Raw genomic sequence first — 12941 nt, 5'->3', positions numbered from 1 at the left:
TCATGCCACTTTAAAAAAATCAGATTTCTTCACAGTTAGGGAAAAAGGGGTCTAAAATTTCAGAACTGTTCCTTAGCTGATGGTCTGGAACGATAGTTCTGCTTACTTTGAAATTATTGATGAGATTTATCTGTTTCTTTGTTCTTCCCTGGGTATAGGTTCTGAGTCTTTGGGGACTTTTCATGAAACATTGAGAGGTTCTATCTTGGGACTAGGGAATTAGTATCTAGGGGCATAAATACTAAATCTTTTTTTTTTTAGTTCATTAATATTGGTTACTAGAAGGTTTAATTCTTACAGTTGCATATCCTGAGGCTTTTTACCAAATTATAGTGATTTCCACCCCCCCCTTAAAAAAAAAAAAAAAGAGGATCCAAAGGATGTTTTTAACTTACCAGTGGTGTTTAGTCTTTTTGAGAGTGTGGTTTATATATGTACAAAACTACGTCTAATGATGAGCATTTGTCTATATGCCTGGGGAAAGGAAATCAACTTTTTAATTAATTTCTTTCCTTAGAATATTTGAACTACTTGTACTCAGCCCATTCCTTAATGTTTAGTTTTGTTTTAGCTGTGGAGATATTTCTGCCTTGAAAGTTAGTGCTTTTTCTATTCCGGCTGAGTTATATTTTGTTTTGTATATTAGGTTTTAGACTTTGCGAAAGAGAACAGTAATTTCTTGTTTCTCCATGTTTATAACAGGTAGTACATCACAACTTCCATCCTCAAGATTTTTTATTAGCTAAAAGTCAATCTGTTGCGAGGCCTGCTAAGTTATATTATTGGTTTATATGTGAGTGTGTGTGTGTGTGTGTGTGTGTGTGTGTGTGTGTGTGTGTGTGTGTGTTTAAATCTGTGCTGAGGTACATGGTACCATGAACCTATTCCCATAGTTTCCAGTAACTAGACTGAGGGGGCTTGCCACTGTGATAGTATCATTTTTGCTTTTCTTGCCTACACTCCTACTTAAACCAAGCTTCTTGAGGACTGTAATTATGTCTTTTCCCCTGTGTTTTCCTAGCACTTAGCACAGTGCCTAAATCTAGATTTTTCAAAATAAATGAATGAATGACTGAATCTATTCCTTGCTTCTAAACTAGAATTTAAAATTTGGGGACTTCCCTGGTGGTGCAGTGGTTAGAATCTGCCTGCCAGTGCAGGGGACACGGATTTGAGCCCTGGTCCAGGAGGATCCCACATTCTATGGAGCAAATAAGCCTGTGTGCCACAACTACTGAGCCTGCGCTCTAGAGCCTGAGAGCCACAACTACTGAGCCCACGTGCCACAACTACTGAAACCCATGCGCCTAGAGCCTGTGCTCCGCAACAAGAGAAGCCACCGCAATGAGAAGCCTGCACACCACAGCGAAGAGTAGCCCCTGCTCGCCACAACTAGAGAAAGCCTGTGTGCAGCAGTGGAGACCCAATGCAGCCATAAACAAACAAACAAATAAATAAATAATAAATAAATAAATAAAATTTGTCTCATCTATCACATAAAGACAGTAATAGCAATGAACCGTTAATACTTTGAAAACTCTGACTCTATTAGTATTCTGTCTTCCCAGTTGTAGTTTTTAGTATCTTTTAGTATCTTCATCTGTAAACTAGGGGGTTCACAAGTCATCTCTGCTGAGGATTCACAGATCACAAATTTGAAGCTTTTCTTTGCTTGCTTATAAAGTGCTTCATGTCTAGATTGGAGGCACCAGGAGGGCAGGGCCTATCTCTGTCTGGTTCACTGAGAGATATCCAGTGCCTCACAGGGTACCTGGTACAGAATGGGTCTTCAGTAAATGTTTTTTGACTAATTGAATTCCTATAGAGTACTTTGTAGACTTTATTTTTTTATTATTTTATTTGGTCACGCTGGGTATTAGTTGCGGCTCACCGGCTCCCTAATTGCAGTAGGTGGGCCCCTTAGTTGTGGCATGCACGTGGGATCTAGTTACCTGACCAGGGATCAGACCTGGGCCCCCTGCGTTGGGAGCGCAGTCTTAAATACTGCACCACCAGGGAAGTCCCATAGTACTTTAGAATATATTATTTATAGTGTAATTTTTACAGTAGCCCCGTGGGTGGGTTGGGTAAAATATTATTATTTTTAGATGAGAAAACAGATTCATAGAAACTAAGAGGCCTCATCAGGGATAATAAGTGGTAGAGCCTGAGTCTCAAACTTAGGTTTTCTCATTTTATGTCCAACTTTCTAAAAAAAAGCTATAATAGACTGTTTCTTTCCTTTGGGTCCTAAGTAACCTTAGAGGAAAGGGACTAGTAAGAGGGGAAAAGTATGGTCTTCCCATCAGAAACCCTTTATGAAGGTAGTAGCAGGGCAGGGCCCCTGGAAACAGATTGCCTGTGTTCTGATAGCACCTCAGCTCCTTGCTGGCTGTATGGCCTTGGGCAGCAAAGTCCATTTAACCTTTCTCTGCCCCTACTTCCCCATCTGTGAAATGGATATAATAGTAGTCCTACACTCAAAGGATTATTATGAGGAGTAAGTCAAAGGAATTAATAAAGTTTCTTAAATAAATGAAAAATAAATATGAAGAATATGTGTGATTTTCATGAGCTAATAGAACGTAGAACGTTATAAACTGAGCACTTAGGCCTCTGGTGGTAAGAAGTTGATCATGACTAGGTTTTGTTTTCATTTGGTTTGGTTATCTCAGTTGCCTTAGTCTTTTGAAGGTTAAACTCACCCCAACCCCCACTTTTCAGCTTCATTTTTAAGTCATCTTTCTCTGTCTTCATTTGAAAAAAAGTTTTTAAACCCACATTTGCCAAGAAATCTGCAATGATGAATTACTTACTCCTTTTCCCTAAGAGCCTAATTATAGCTCATACTTTCCCCTATTCAAATCACACAGCCAAGATGTACATATTCTGTGAGAATTCAGCATTTATTTACAGTCTGTAAACTTGCTTAGTTTTATGTGTGCTTTTTTAACATATTTTGTGATAATACTGGCAATCTTTTTTTTAGAGCTTACTCTGTGCTTTGCAAAGATCATCTAATTTAATCCTTAAACAAAAACACCTGGGAGATGTTGCCCTATTGAGAAATTGAAGTTCAGAGAAAGTGACTTCCCCAAATGGATACATCTGGTTAAAGGTGGCACCATTATTTAAACTCTGAATCTCAGGCTCTTAACATCTACTTTATGCCGCCTGTTGTCTCTCCATGGAGAGTGTCAGTTTTAGAATGTTAGTACCTGGAAGACAGGTTCTAGATCTGTGAAGCAAAATTTGCATAGAGGACTTCAGAGTCCCAGGAACAATTGACTCTTAGTACATCTAGTGTTGGAGAGGGGAGGGGGTTAATTATAATCATAGTATTAATTTTTTTTTTTTTGAGATACGTGGGCTTGTTACTGTTGTGGCCTCTCCCATTGTGGAGCACAGGCTCCGGACGCGCAGGCTCAGCAGCCATGGCTCACGAGCCTAGCCGCTCCGCGGCATGTGGGATCCTCCCGGACCGGGGCACGAACCTGTGTTCCCTGCATCGGCAGGCGGACCCTCAACCACTGTGCCACCAGGGAAGCCCCATAGTATTTTGATGACAGACTGAATTTTTTTTTTGAATTTTTATTTTTAAAAATATTCAAGTGAAGTAAAAATATATCTTCTTTTAAACATATTCTTGGTTTTTAACTAATTGATTCAGCACGTCCTTGTATGACCAACAGCTCCACTGTATTGGGGTCTTTCTCTTTCTGTTTTATAAGATGTATGACCTGTTTGCTTTGCTTTTATACTTTGTGCTCAGTCCAGATGGCAGGTACAGGTCATTTTACATGCTAGTTTTGTCCAGTAGATATTAAATTAAAGCTACTAATAGAATTAACTCAGTAGAGTTGGCTTGTTTGTCCTAGAACATGTTTTTTCTAGTATTTACAACTTTTTCTTAGTAGTCTTAGTCCCAGGTACTTTGTGGCTGTGAAGATGTCATTAAATTTCAACTGTGGTGGTATCTTAATCCTCACAGACACTCCATATCTCCTCTCTCTCGTTAAATTAAATGCATATACTAGCATCAACTAAAATGCTAGAATTTTATCTTTTTTCCCAAAATATGGAAAATTTCATAAGTAACCATTAACCTTGCTTCTTCTATTTTTAACTGTAGTACCAGAAGAAAACATTGCAACTATGAAGTATGGAGCCCAGGTGGTAAAAGGGGAGCTGAAGTCTGCCTTATTAGATGGTGACACTCAAAATTATGATTTGGATCATGGATTTTCTAGGCACCCAATTGATGATGACTGCCGTTCTGGCATCGAGATTAAGCTAGGTCAGCCGTCCATTATCAATCATATACGGATACTCCTGTGGGACCGAGATAGCCGGTGAGTCATTAGCATGACTTGGAGAGAAACTGACATGTTTGATTGAGATGGCCTAACTTTGTGGTCATCTGCTTTGGTTTAAGAGATTTGCTGGTTTATATCTTTGTCATCACTTTGCTATTTCTCTTGAAGTTTAGTTTTGGGGGAAGAATTAAAGGGTGCATTTCTTTAAAAAATAACATTGTTTGCTTTTTTCTGCTTATAAAAGTAATGAATATGTGTTTATTGTGGAAAACAGAAAATGTAGAAAAGCACAAAGAAAAAATAAATATTGCTAGTAATCTCACTGCCTATTATTAATTTTTATATTTGTCTAACCAGTACTTTTTTAAAATTAATTAATTTTATTTTTGGCTGTGTTGGGTCTTCATTGCTGACTGCGGGCTTTCACTAATTGTGGCTTGCGGGAGCTACTCTTCGTTGCGGTGCGTGGGCTTCTCATTGCGGTGGCTTCTCTTGTTGTGGAACATGGGCTCTAGCTGCACGGGCTTCAGTAGTTGTGGCACGTGGGCTCAGTAGTTGTGGCACTTAGGCTCAGTAGTTGTGGCACGTAGGCTCAGTAGTTGTGGCTCGTGGGCTCTAGAGCGCAGGCTCAGTAGTTGTGGCTCACGGGCTTGGTTGCTCCACGTCATGTGGGATCTTCCCAGACCAGGACTCGAACCCCTGCCCTGTGCATTGGCAGGCGTATTATTACCCTCTGCACCACCAGGGCAGTCCCTAACCAGTATTTTTTTGTTATGCATAGTCTCACACATAGACACACACAGACACACACACACACACACACACACCAGAAACCTGTAAAACCACACATAGTTTTACAAAATAAAGGTTAGATGTACAAAAAGTAACTTCACTTTTTAATTAATACACTGTGAATATTCTACTCTTTTAAAAATATTCCTGTGAAATGTTACTTTAAAAAATTTTTTTTGAAATATAGTTTACTTATAATGTGTTTAAGTTCTGTACATATATATATACAAATATGTTTTACATATATATTCTTTTTCATATTTTCCATTATGGTTTATCACATGATATTGAATATAGTTCCCTGTGCTATATAGTAGGGCCTTGTCGTTTATCCATGTAAAATGTTACTTTTAATAGTTGTTTGGTATTCCACTATATGGGTTACCATTGTTTATTTACTTGATTCCTTACTTTTGGATATTATGACAACTTTTAAAATATACTTTATACTGTGGACAAAGAAAAAAAATTGTCTTTTAGTGTGAATAAATATCATTATCAAAACAAAAGAAATATGTGAAAAAAACTTGATGGGCTCCAGCCTAGGAACCCACCAGTTTCACAGTGGCTTCAAGATTCTGCCTTCCTTTCTAGCCACTCTGATGTTTTTACCCACTGAGTTCAGCCATGGCAGAAGTACCAGAGCAGTAGGATGACCAAGAACTGAACAGTCTCCCTCATTGCTGCTCGTCATTAACCTAAACCTGTACACCCAGTCTCTCTCTGGTGTACAGTCTTCTAGGCCCTACTCATGCCTCTTTGAGTCTGGGCATGAAGGGCTTAATAGTAAGGGTGATGAGACCCTGCAGATCTTGCTGTTTAGTTCATTTCTCTCGTTAGCACCACCGACCACCACCCTGGCCTTTCAGGCCATTTGAGCCAAGTGTGAGGGAAGCTTTATGAAGTGAGAGTCAGCATTTCCCATGTGTGTGGGTTTTGGAGGTTATCTCCAGGTTATCTCATTCTTTTTAATTAAGAATATGTTTCCTGATATGTATCGTTGGATATAATATGATGTTTAGTTGGCAAAATGGAGCAAATTCCACATATTATGTACAAGAGTCTCTGATTAATAATAGTAGTAGGCACTGTTCTAGAAGGTTTATATATATTAACTCATTTAGTTAATAATGCAATTAGTATAAAAATAATAAAGAAAAGGTTAGTACATTTGAAACTGAACGTACTTATCATCATTTCCAGGATGTTAAATATTTATAGGCCACTTTGTTTTATTTTTATTTATTTTACTTAATTAATTTTATTTATTTATTTTTGGCTGCGTTGGGTCTTCGTTGCCGCGCGCGGGCTTTCTCTAGTTGTGGCTACTCTTTGTCGTGGTGCGCCGGCTTCTCATTGTGGTGGCTTGTCTTGTTGTGGCGCATGGGCTCTAGGCACGTGGGCTTCCGTAGTTGTGGCTCACGGGCTCTGGAGCGCAGGCTCAGTAGTTGTGGTGCACGGGCTTCGTTGCTCTGCGGCATGTGGGATCTTCCCGGACCAGGCTTGAACCCGTGTCCCCTGCATTGGCAGGCAGATTTTAACCACTGCGCCACCAGGGAAGCCCCAGTTTGTTTTAGTATGTGTGTTTCATTCACGGGGGACTTAACTTTACCATGTACTAGTTCCTTTCTCACAGAAGTTATCATTCTAAGCAAAGGTGAAAAATTCAGAATCTTAAGCCAAAAAGATTCTCACATGTGTTGTAAAATTATATCCTGCATTGCTGATAACCCAGAGAGGTTCAATAAAAGGTTATAACCAGTTTGAGACTGAGCAGTAAAATGAATGGAAGTGAGGGGACAGCAGAAAATGAGGGGATGACACAAAATAAGCTGACCTTTTCTGGTCACAACTGTTGGTTGCAGGCTGACATTTATGGTCACCTAAATCTTCTGAGATTGTTCCTGTTGATATTACAGTACAAGTAATAACTGCATCTCAAATTTAAATTTGGCTTATGACAGGGGAATATAGATTTGTTCAGTATGGAACCAGGATGTAATGGTCCAGGGTAGCTGACCAGGGGAGGATGATAGGCTGTTTTCATTACTGCTAGATTATTAGCTGCCAAATTTTAAGTTGTACCGAAAAGGAATACATACGATCTCTTCACCCATGTCATTTATTTTTCTGCAGGCTGTATCTGTGTGTGGGATGGTAGGAGACTGGGAGGAAGCAGGAGATAAGCTGGCCTCTGTGAGGAACCGTTCTGAGTTGGCTTCCCTCCTGAGACAGGAGGGCTGGGTGCTCAGGCCAGTGAAGGTAGCGGGAGAAGGCACACTTCTCTGTTTTCTGTCCTCTCTCTGTCATGGCTTTATTAACCTGTTAATACGGTATATGCAAGGCATCCTGGTCCTGTTATATCTTATATGCCTGATATGTGACAAGCACTGTGCTAGACCCCGGATATATGCAGATAAATATGGCATGGTCCGTGTTTTTAACCAGCTTGAGACCTTATAAGGCAGACAGACATGCAAAGAGATAATTTCAATACATTGTGGCGAATGCTATGTTAGGGGGATCTATACACATTTCATCGTCATCAGAATTTGGTCATTATGCAGAAACTGTAATTCATGAATACTGTATTTTTTGTACCTTTTAACATTTTATTAAAATATAACTTCGGGGGTCTTCCCTGGTGACGCACTGGTTAAGAATCCTCCTGCCAATGCAGGGGACATGGGTTCGTGCCCTGGTCTGGGAAGATCCTACATGGTGCAGAACAACTAAGCCTGTGTCACAACTACTGAGCCTGCACTCTAGAGCCCGCGAGCCACAGCTACTGAAGCCCGCATGCCTAGAGCCCATGCTCCACAACAAGAGAATCCACCACAATGAGAAGCCCGCGCACCGCAAAGAAGAGTAGCTCCCGCTCGCCACAACTAGAGAAAGCCCAAGCACAGCAATGAAGACCCAACGTACCAAAAAAAAAAAAAAAAAAAAAGCTGCTAAAAAAATATAGCTTTGTATTGTTATTTTAATAGGATACTTTTTTCTGCCTTTTTCCTTTTGATTCATAGGTCTTATTCGTACTTCATTGAAGTCTCAATGGATGAACTTGATTGGATCAGAGTGATTGATCATTCGCAATATCTGTGTCGTTCTTGGCAAAAGCTGTATTTTCCAGCCCGTGTCTGCAGGTTAGTTCTCATGGCTTATAAATGGTTTTGATATTTGTTTAAAGAGATCTGGATGTTGAGAAACAGATTTCATTTTTCTGTCTCATAGAGGAAAAGTTTTCCAGGAGGATATCAGTTACTAAATGCGACCCAACTAAAAAACTTAGGGATACTATGGAAAATTAAGCATCTTAATATTTAGAGTGTACTGTGGAACTGTTTTGTACCATATTTATGTAAAGGCATGTAAATGAATAAGAAGGGACGACACACTGAGAAGTGGAAATGCTTTTTAAATTCCATGCTATACCTTGAAAGCAGAGTTATTGTTAGGGGGTGCGTTCTTTTCACAAAAACCATGAGAGATATTTCTGGAGGCTTCCCTGGCAGTCCTCAGGGCCAGGAGGAGATTTTTGGATGCCATGGTGCATGTTCTTTTTCTACGTCAGTGGATATCAGTGGAGTTTGAAAGAGCAGGTGTTTCTAGTGGGGTTGGGTTTGGGGCAAGGGAGGCTGAGCTGGTGGGGCTCCAGGCTCACACCTTCCCTTCAGCCAGAGCACCTTAACTTTTATTGTCATTATGTATTTTAGCTCCATGTAAGTTTGTTTTTTAAAAAGTACTGATAAGCTATTCTAACATTTCATATTCTTACTTTAGATGTAAGCCATCTTTTAAGCTTTCTTTCTGAAATTCTGCAAAACCAGTATGAATAATGAATTTGGGAGTTGGGAAAGGTGGTTAAAGGCCCCTGAAATTCTGTTGTGTTTTTTCTATTGTGATTTTCCCCTTGGAAATTTCCCTCAGATATTCTTTACCCTAAACTCAAGAGATTGAAGGCAGAAAGTGATTGGTACGTTTAATTAGGTGTGTCAAGAAGGGATATGGTGGGTGTAAGCCAGGGAGCACGTGGAGCTAGCCCCTTACCCACTCAGCTCCACACCCGTACTCGTGACCCCAGCTGACATCCCTGTGTGGCTGAGTTGGAGCAGATGGGGATGCCCCACAGCACTTACTCTCTCGGTCAGAAGGCACCCTTATATTTATTAAACGCATGATCTGACAGCATCAGGCTGAATTCTTACTTCTACCACAGGAACTCCACAAAACCTTTCAGCCTCTGGTACAGTAAAGAATGTCGCCTACATTTTTTTTTATTATGGGTATGACTGGACACAATATTGTTACCCAAGGATACTCTTGTGTGGAAATGAAGAAAATCAATTTCATTTCCCCAAAGAGGGACTAAAGTGTCTCAGGTCTAGCAGTTGCTCTTTTATCAGAGGAGTTTTGAATGGATTAAAATGAGAGGGACAAGAAATTGAGTGAAGATTCTGTATCTCAGAACTGCCTAGGGATACTTTGAGAGTGACAGAGGGGCCCCGAGGTAGAGGAGGGGATTGAGTCTGCATCGACTGACATTATTATGGCTGTATCAGATTAAAAAATAAGCAGCATAACAACCGAAGTGTCTGACGTGGACCAAAGGACTGTGTGTTTGTATTTAATTTGAAACACTGGGAACACGACTCCCAGAACAAATCATCGTGACTGTAATACCAGCTATGATAGAGGCTGTGTGCTTTACCCACCTGAAAACTCCTACTCTGTGGAGGGAGACATGTACCCTCAGTCGTGATCTCTGGCTTTTAGAAAATATAATTCCTCTCATTTATTAATGGGTATTATTTATACTCCCTTTTCCTAATTTTGTCTCTCCTATGTGGCCTTGCCTTTGTTGATGTTGCTTTTATGTGTTGTAGAGCCTGGCTGTTTTCATGATTCTAGTTTTTGTCTTGGTATAGCCAGCTCCCATGCTGGTTGAGAAAAACTGAGCAAAGGTGATGTTAGAGACAGTGATAACAAGAAAAGGAAGGAGTCTTGATATGCATTTTAGTGAGAAAACATTTTAATATTTATAACCACTTTAACTTACTATGTTACTACATTCCTTCATAAACTCTGCCTTTTGTAATAGTTTGGAAGTATTTTAAAATGAACTTAAGAATAAGTCCCTATTGATTATCCAAGGATGTTTCATGCTTGGTGTTTCTTATCTTCACAATCATTTATTGACTTCCTAAACAATGTTCTAAATACACTTCTTTCAGGGACTTCACTGGGCACATATAAATTCTTTATTTCCTTAGCACGTAAGTGTTCACTTTGCATTGTGTTAGTTAATTTGCACATTTGTATGTCACCCTTGTTCTTCAGTGTCCTTTGCGTGTTTGTCTTGCCTCTCATACTAAAATTACAAGCTCTTGGAAGCAAGGAGTATGGATTCTAATCTTTCAGTATTCTTGTGCAGTTCTCAAGTTATGACCTTGTATGCAGTAGGTACTCTACAAATGTTAGCACAGGTTTGGGGTCAAGGCACTGACCAGGTAATGAAGAGAAACGGATTCAATATTAATATGTACATATATTCATTGGTGCTTTTTATCCAAGTATTTTTAAAATGTGTATCTGTACTGGTGGAGTGGTAAATGGTTCTGTACTCCTTGCAAAGTCTACTTTCTGTTTTTTCTTCAGGAAACTGAATTTCGAGGTTAATTCTGAAGGATGCAAGTGTTGTATATTGATGAAAGGTTTCATTTAATATATTCACTAAAGAAGAGATACTCTGTGAATTGTGAGATTACCCAGCCCTCTCTCTTGAGTCTAGGTTGAACTGCATGTAAATCAGCATCGGGTAGTAGGAAAATCATGGGCTGCAGAGTTAGAGCTCTTCTCAAATCCTGGTTTCATCTAATATTGGCATTGTGATCTTGGTAAAGTTGTGCCTCTCCAAGCCCTCATTTCTACACCAGTGAAATAGGAATAACAGCACCCTTCCTGGGGTCTGCTGTGGAGGGTTAGATGACAGAGCATATGTACAAGTACTGAGCATAATGCCTGGCCCAAAGTAGAGGCTCAGTAAATAGTTGTTTTTATTACCTTTTCTACTTTGTGAGACTCTGAACTGGTGTTTGGCCTTCAGAGAAAGAGAGCTATCCTGCCATTCTCTGTGGCCATGGTGGCTCTCAGTGGTGGCTCTCAGTATGAGGAAACTGTTCCTTATCTCAGAAGTGTGGTCCTTTCAGCACTTTTCCATATTGCCAGTCCACACACATGCCTTCCATGGTTCTCTTTATCTTAGTAATCTTCCCATTTGTATGTTTCCAACAGTTTTCATACATTTTGGTTTTGGTAAAGCATTTTTTAATTGTGGTAAAATATATATAACATAAAATTTGCCGTTTATATATCCTGTGGAAAGTAATTTAGTCAGCATTTCCCCTCACCGAGATAGTGGTGATAAGGATAATGTCAGGCTTCAAAGCTGGAGTGATGGTTACAACCACAACAGTGAATGGAGGGAAATGGTCTGCTCTTTCTTTCTGGGTCCTTTTTAGGAATGCATTGTGGGTCAAGTGGGGACTGCTCAATGTAGCCAAAAGCTTAGACTAATAACAACCCCCTAGCCCCCAGCTGGAAATGAAGAAAAGTGATGTCAATTTTGGTACAGTTTTGCATATGATACTCAGAAGCATCTTATATCTTATCAGCTTTGCCTTTTTCAGGAAAAGGAAATTTCTGCTTTACCCATAAATTCCCCAACCTTCAAACTGTCTTCTTGGCTATCTAGTAAGCTCTCTTCAAGTCCTTCCACAGCTTTCTTAGTTGGTAGAGCCTAGGATTGAACAAAAAACACTAACAAGGGGTGGAACTATTGAGTGCCCTGGGATGCTTTAAATTTTTTTTCTGGCTTTTTCTCAACATGGTGCTGGTAATTTGGCAGCTGCAAAATGTTGCTGAAACATGAGAAGACTTGAAAACATGGATGTGAATGCGTACAGAGGTAGCCTGCATATGGCTGGTAGCTGGAATTACAAAAGTGAACTTGGTATAAAACCTGGGAGTTGAGGGAGAGGAATAGTGGGCCTAAAAGCACAGTCCTTAAGAATATAGCTATTGAGAGAGGGAAGGAAAGAGTAGGTGGCAGACAGGTTTACTGCAGGGGCTGGTCAGAGAGTTAGAGGAGAATCCGGGGGAGCACAGAGGCCAGAAAGGGTGTTGAGAAGGGTGCAACTTGATGGTTCAGAACATGGCACAGGATGGATGAACTCACTTAACACAAAACTGAGCTTCTTTCTTCCTTTCCTTTTGTTTTTAATTATCAAACTGGAAATGTCTTTTTGTGACATTTTAATTATAAAATTATGATGTAGTACACATTTTAAATATTGATAAAGCTTGCCCTCTGATACGGCTGTACTCAGTCTCTACCAATAGCACATAGAAATGCCCCTTCTCCAAACCCTCACCAATGCAGGCGTTGTCAGCATTTTGCCAATGTGACCTATGATCTGTAAGAAATTGTCTTACTTTAAGTTGGATTTTTTATCGTCTGTGAAGTGTAGGGTATCTTATAATACTTGACGTTTGTTATTTCTCATTTATAAAAAGCCTATTTTTGTCTTTTGCATATTTTTCTTCTGGGGTGATTATCTTTTTGTTTTTGGCTTGTGAGAACTTTATGTTGGTATGTACACCTTGATACATATACATATATATATATCGTATATATGCGGTGTATATATACATGTAGACGTATATTTGTGTATGTATGATTATACTTTTGCCTATCATGTACTGTGCAATTTGTTATTAGTTTTTAGTGTTTTATTAGTACTTTTTACCATATAGAATTTTATGTTTAAGAAA

The 12941-nt window shown here is 39.5% G+C and overlaps 1 protein-coding gene across 4 annotated transcripts in view; it reads left to right on the top strand.

The window, feature by feature from the left end:
* BTBD9 (BTB domain containing 9) overlaps positions 1-12941 on the top strand; it is a 406228-nt gene that overhangs the window by 53592 nt on the left and 339695 nt on the right. For all 4 annotated transcript variants that reach the window (XR_003006037.1, XR_003006038.1, XR_003006036.1 and 1 more), the window contains exons 5-6: positions 4133-4352; positions 8135-8254. Coding sequence is in view for 1 of the 4 variants with exons in the window: in XM_024765878.1 (XP_024621646.1) it covers positions 4133-4352; positions 8135-8254 (340 nt within the window). In the remaining 3 variants the exon portion in view is untranslated. The remainder of the gene's footprint in view (positions 1-4132; positions 4353-8134; positions 8255-12941) is intronic.

This window comes from Neophocaena asiaeorientalis, unplaced genomic scaffold (genome assembly GCF_003031525.2).
Source record: "Neophocaena asiaeorientalis asiaeorientalis breed wild unplaced genomic scaffold, Neophocaena_asiaeorientalis_V1.1 scaffold46, whole genome shotgun sequence".
In the NCBI taxonomy this organism is placed as follows: domain Eukaryota; kingdom Metazoa; phylum Chordata; class Mammalia; order Artiodactyla; family Phocoenidae; genus Neophocaena; species Neophocaena asiaeorientalis.
Note: the sequence above shows the minus strand (reverse complement) of the source record. Positions and strands in the feature narration are given on the sequence as shown.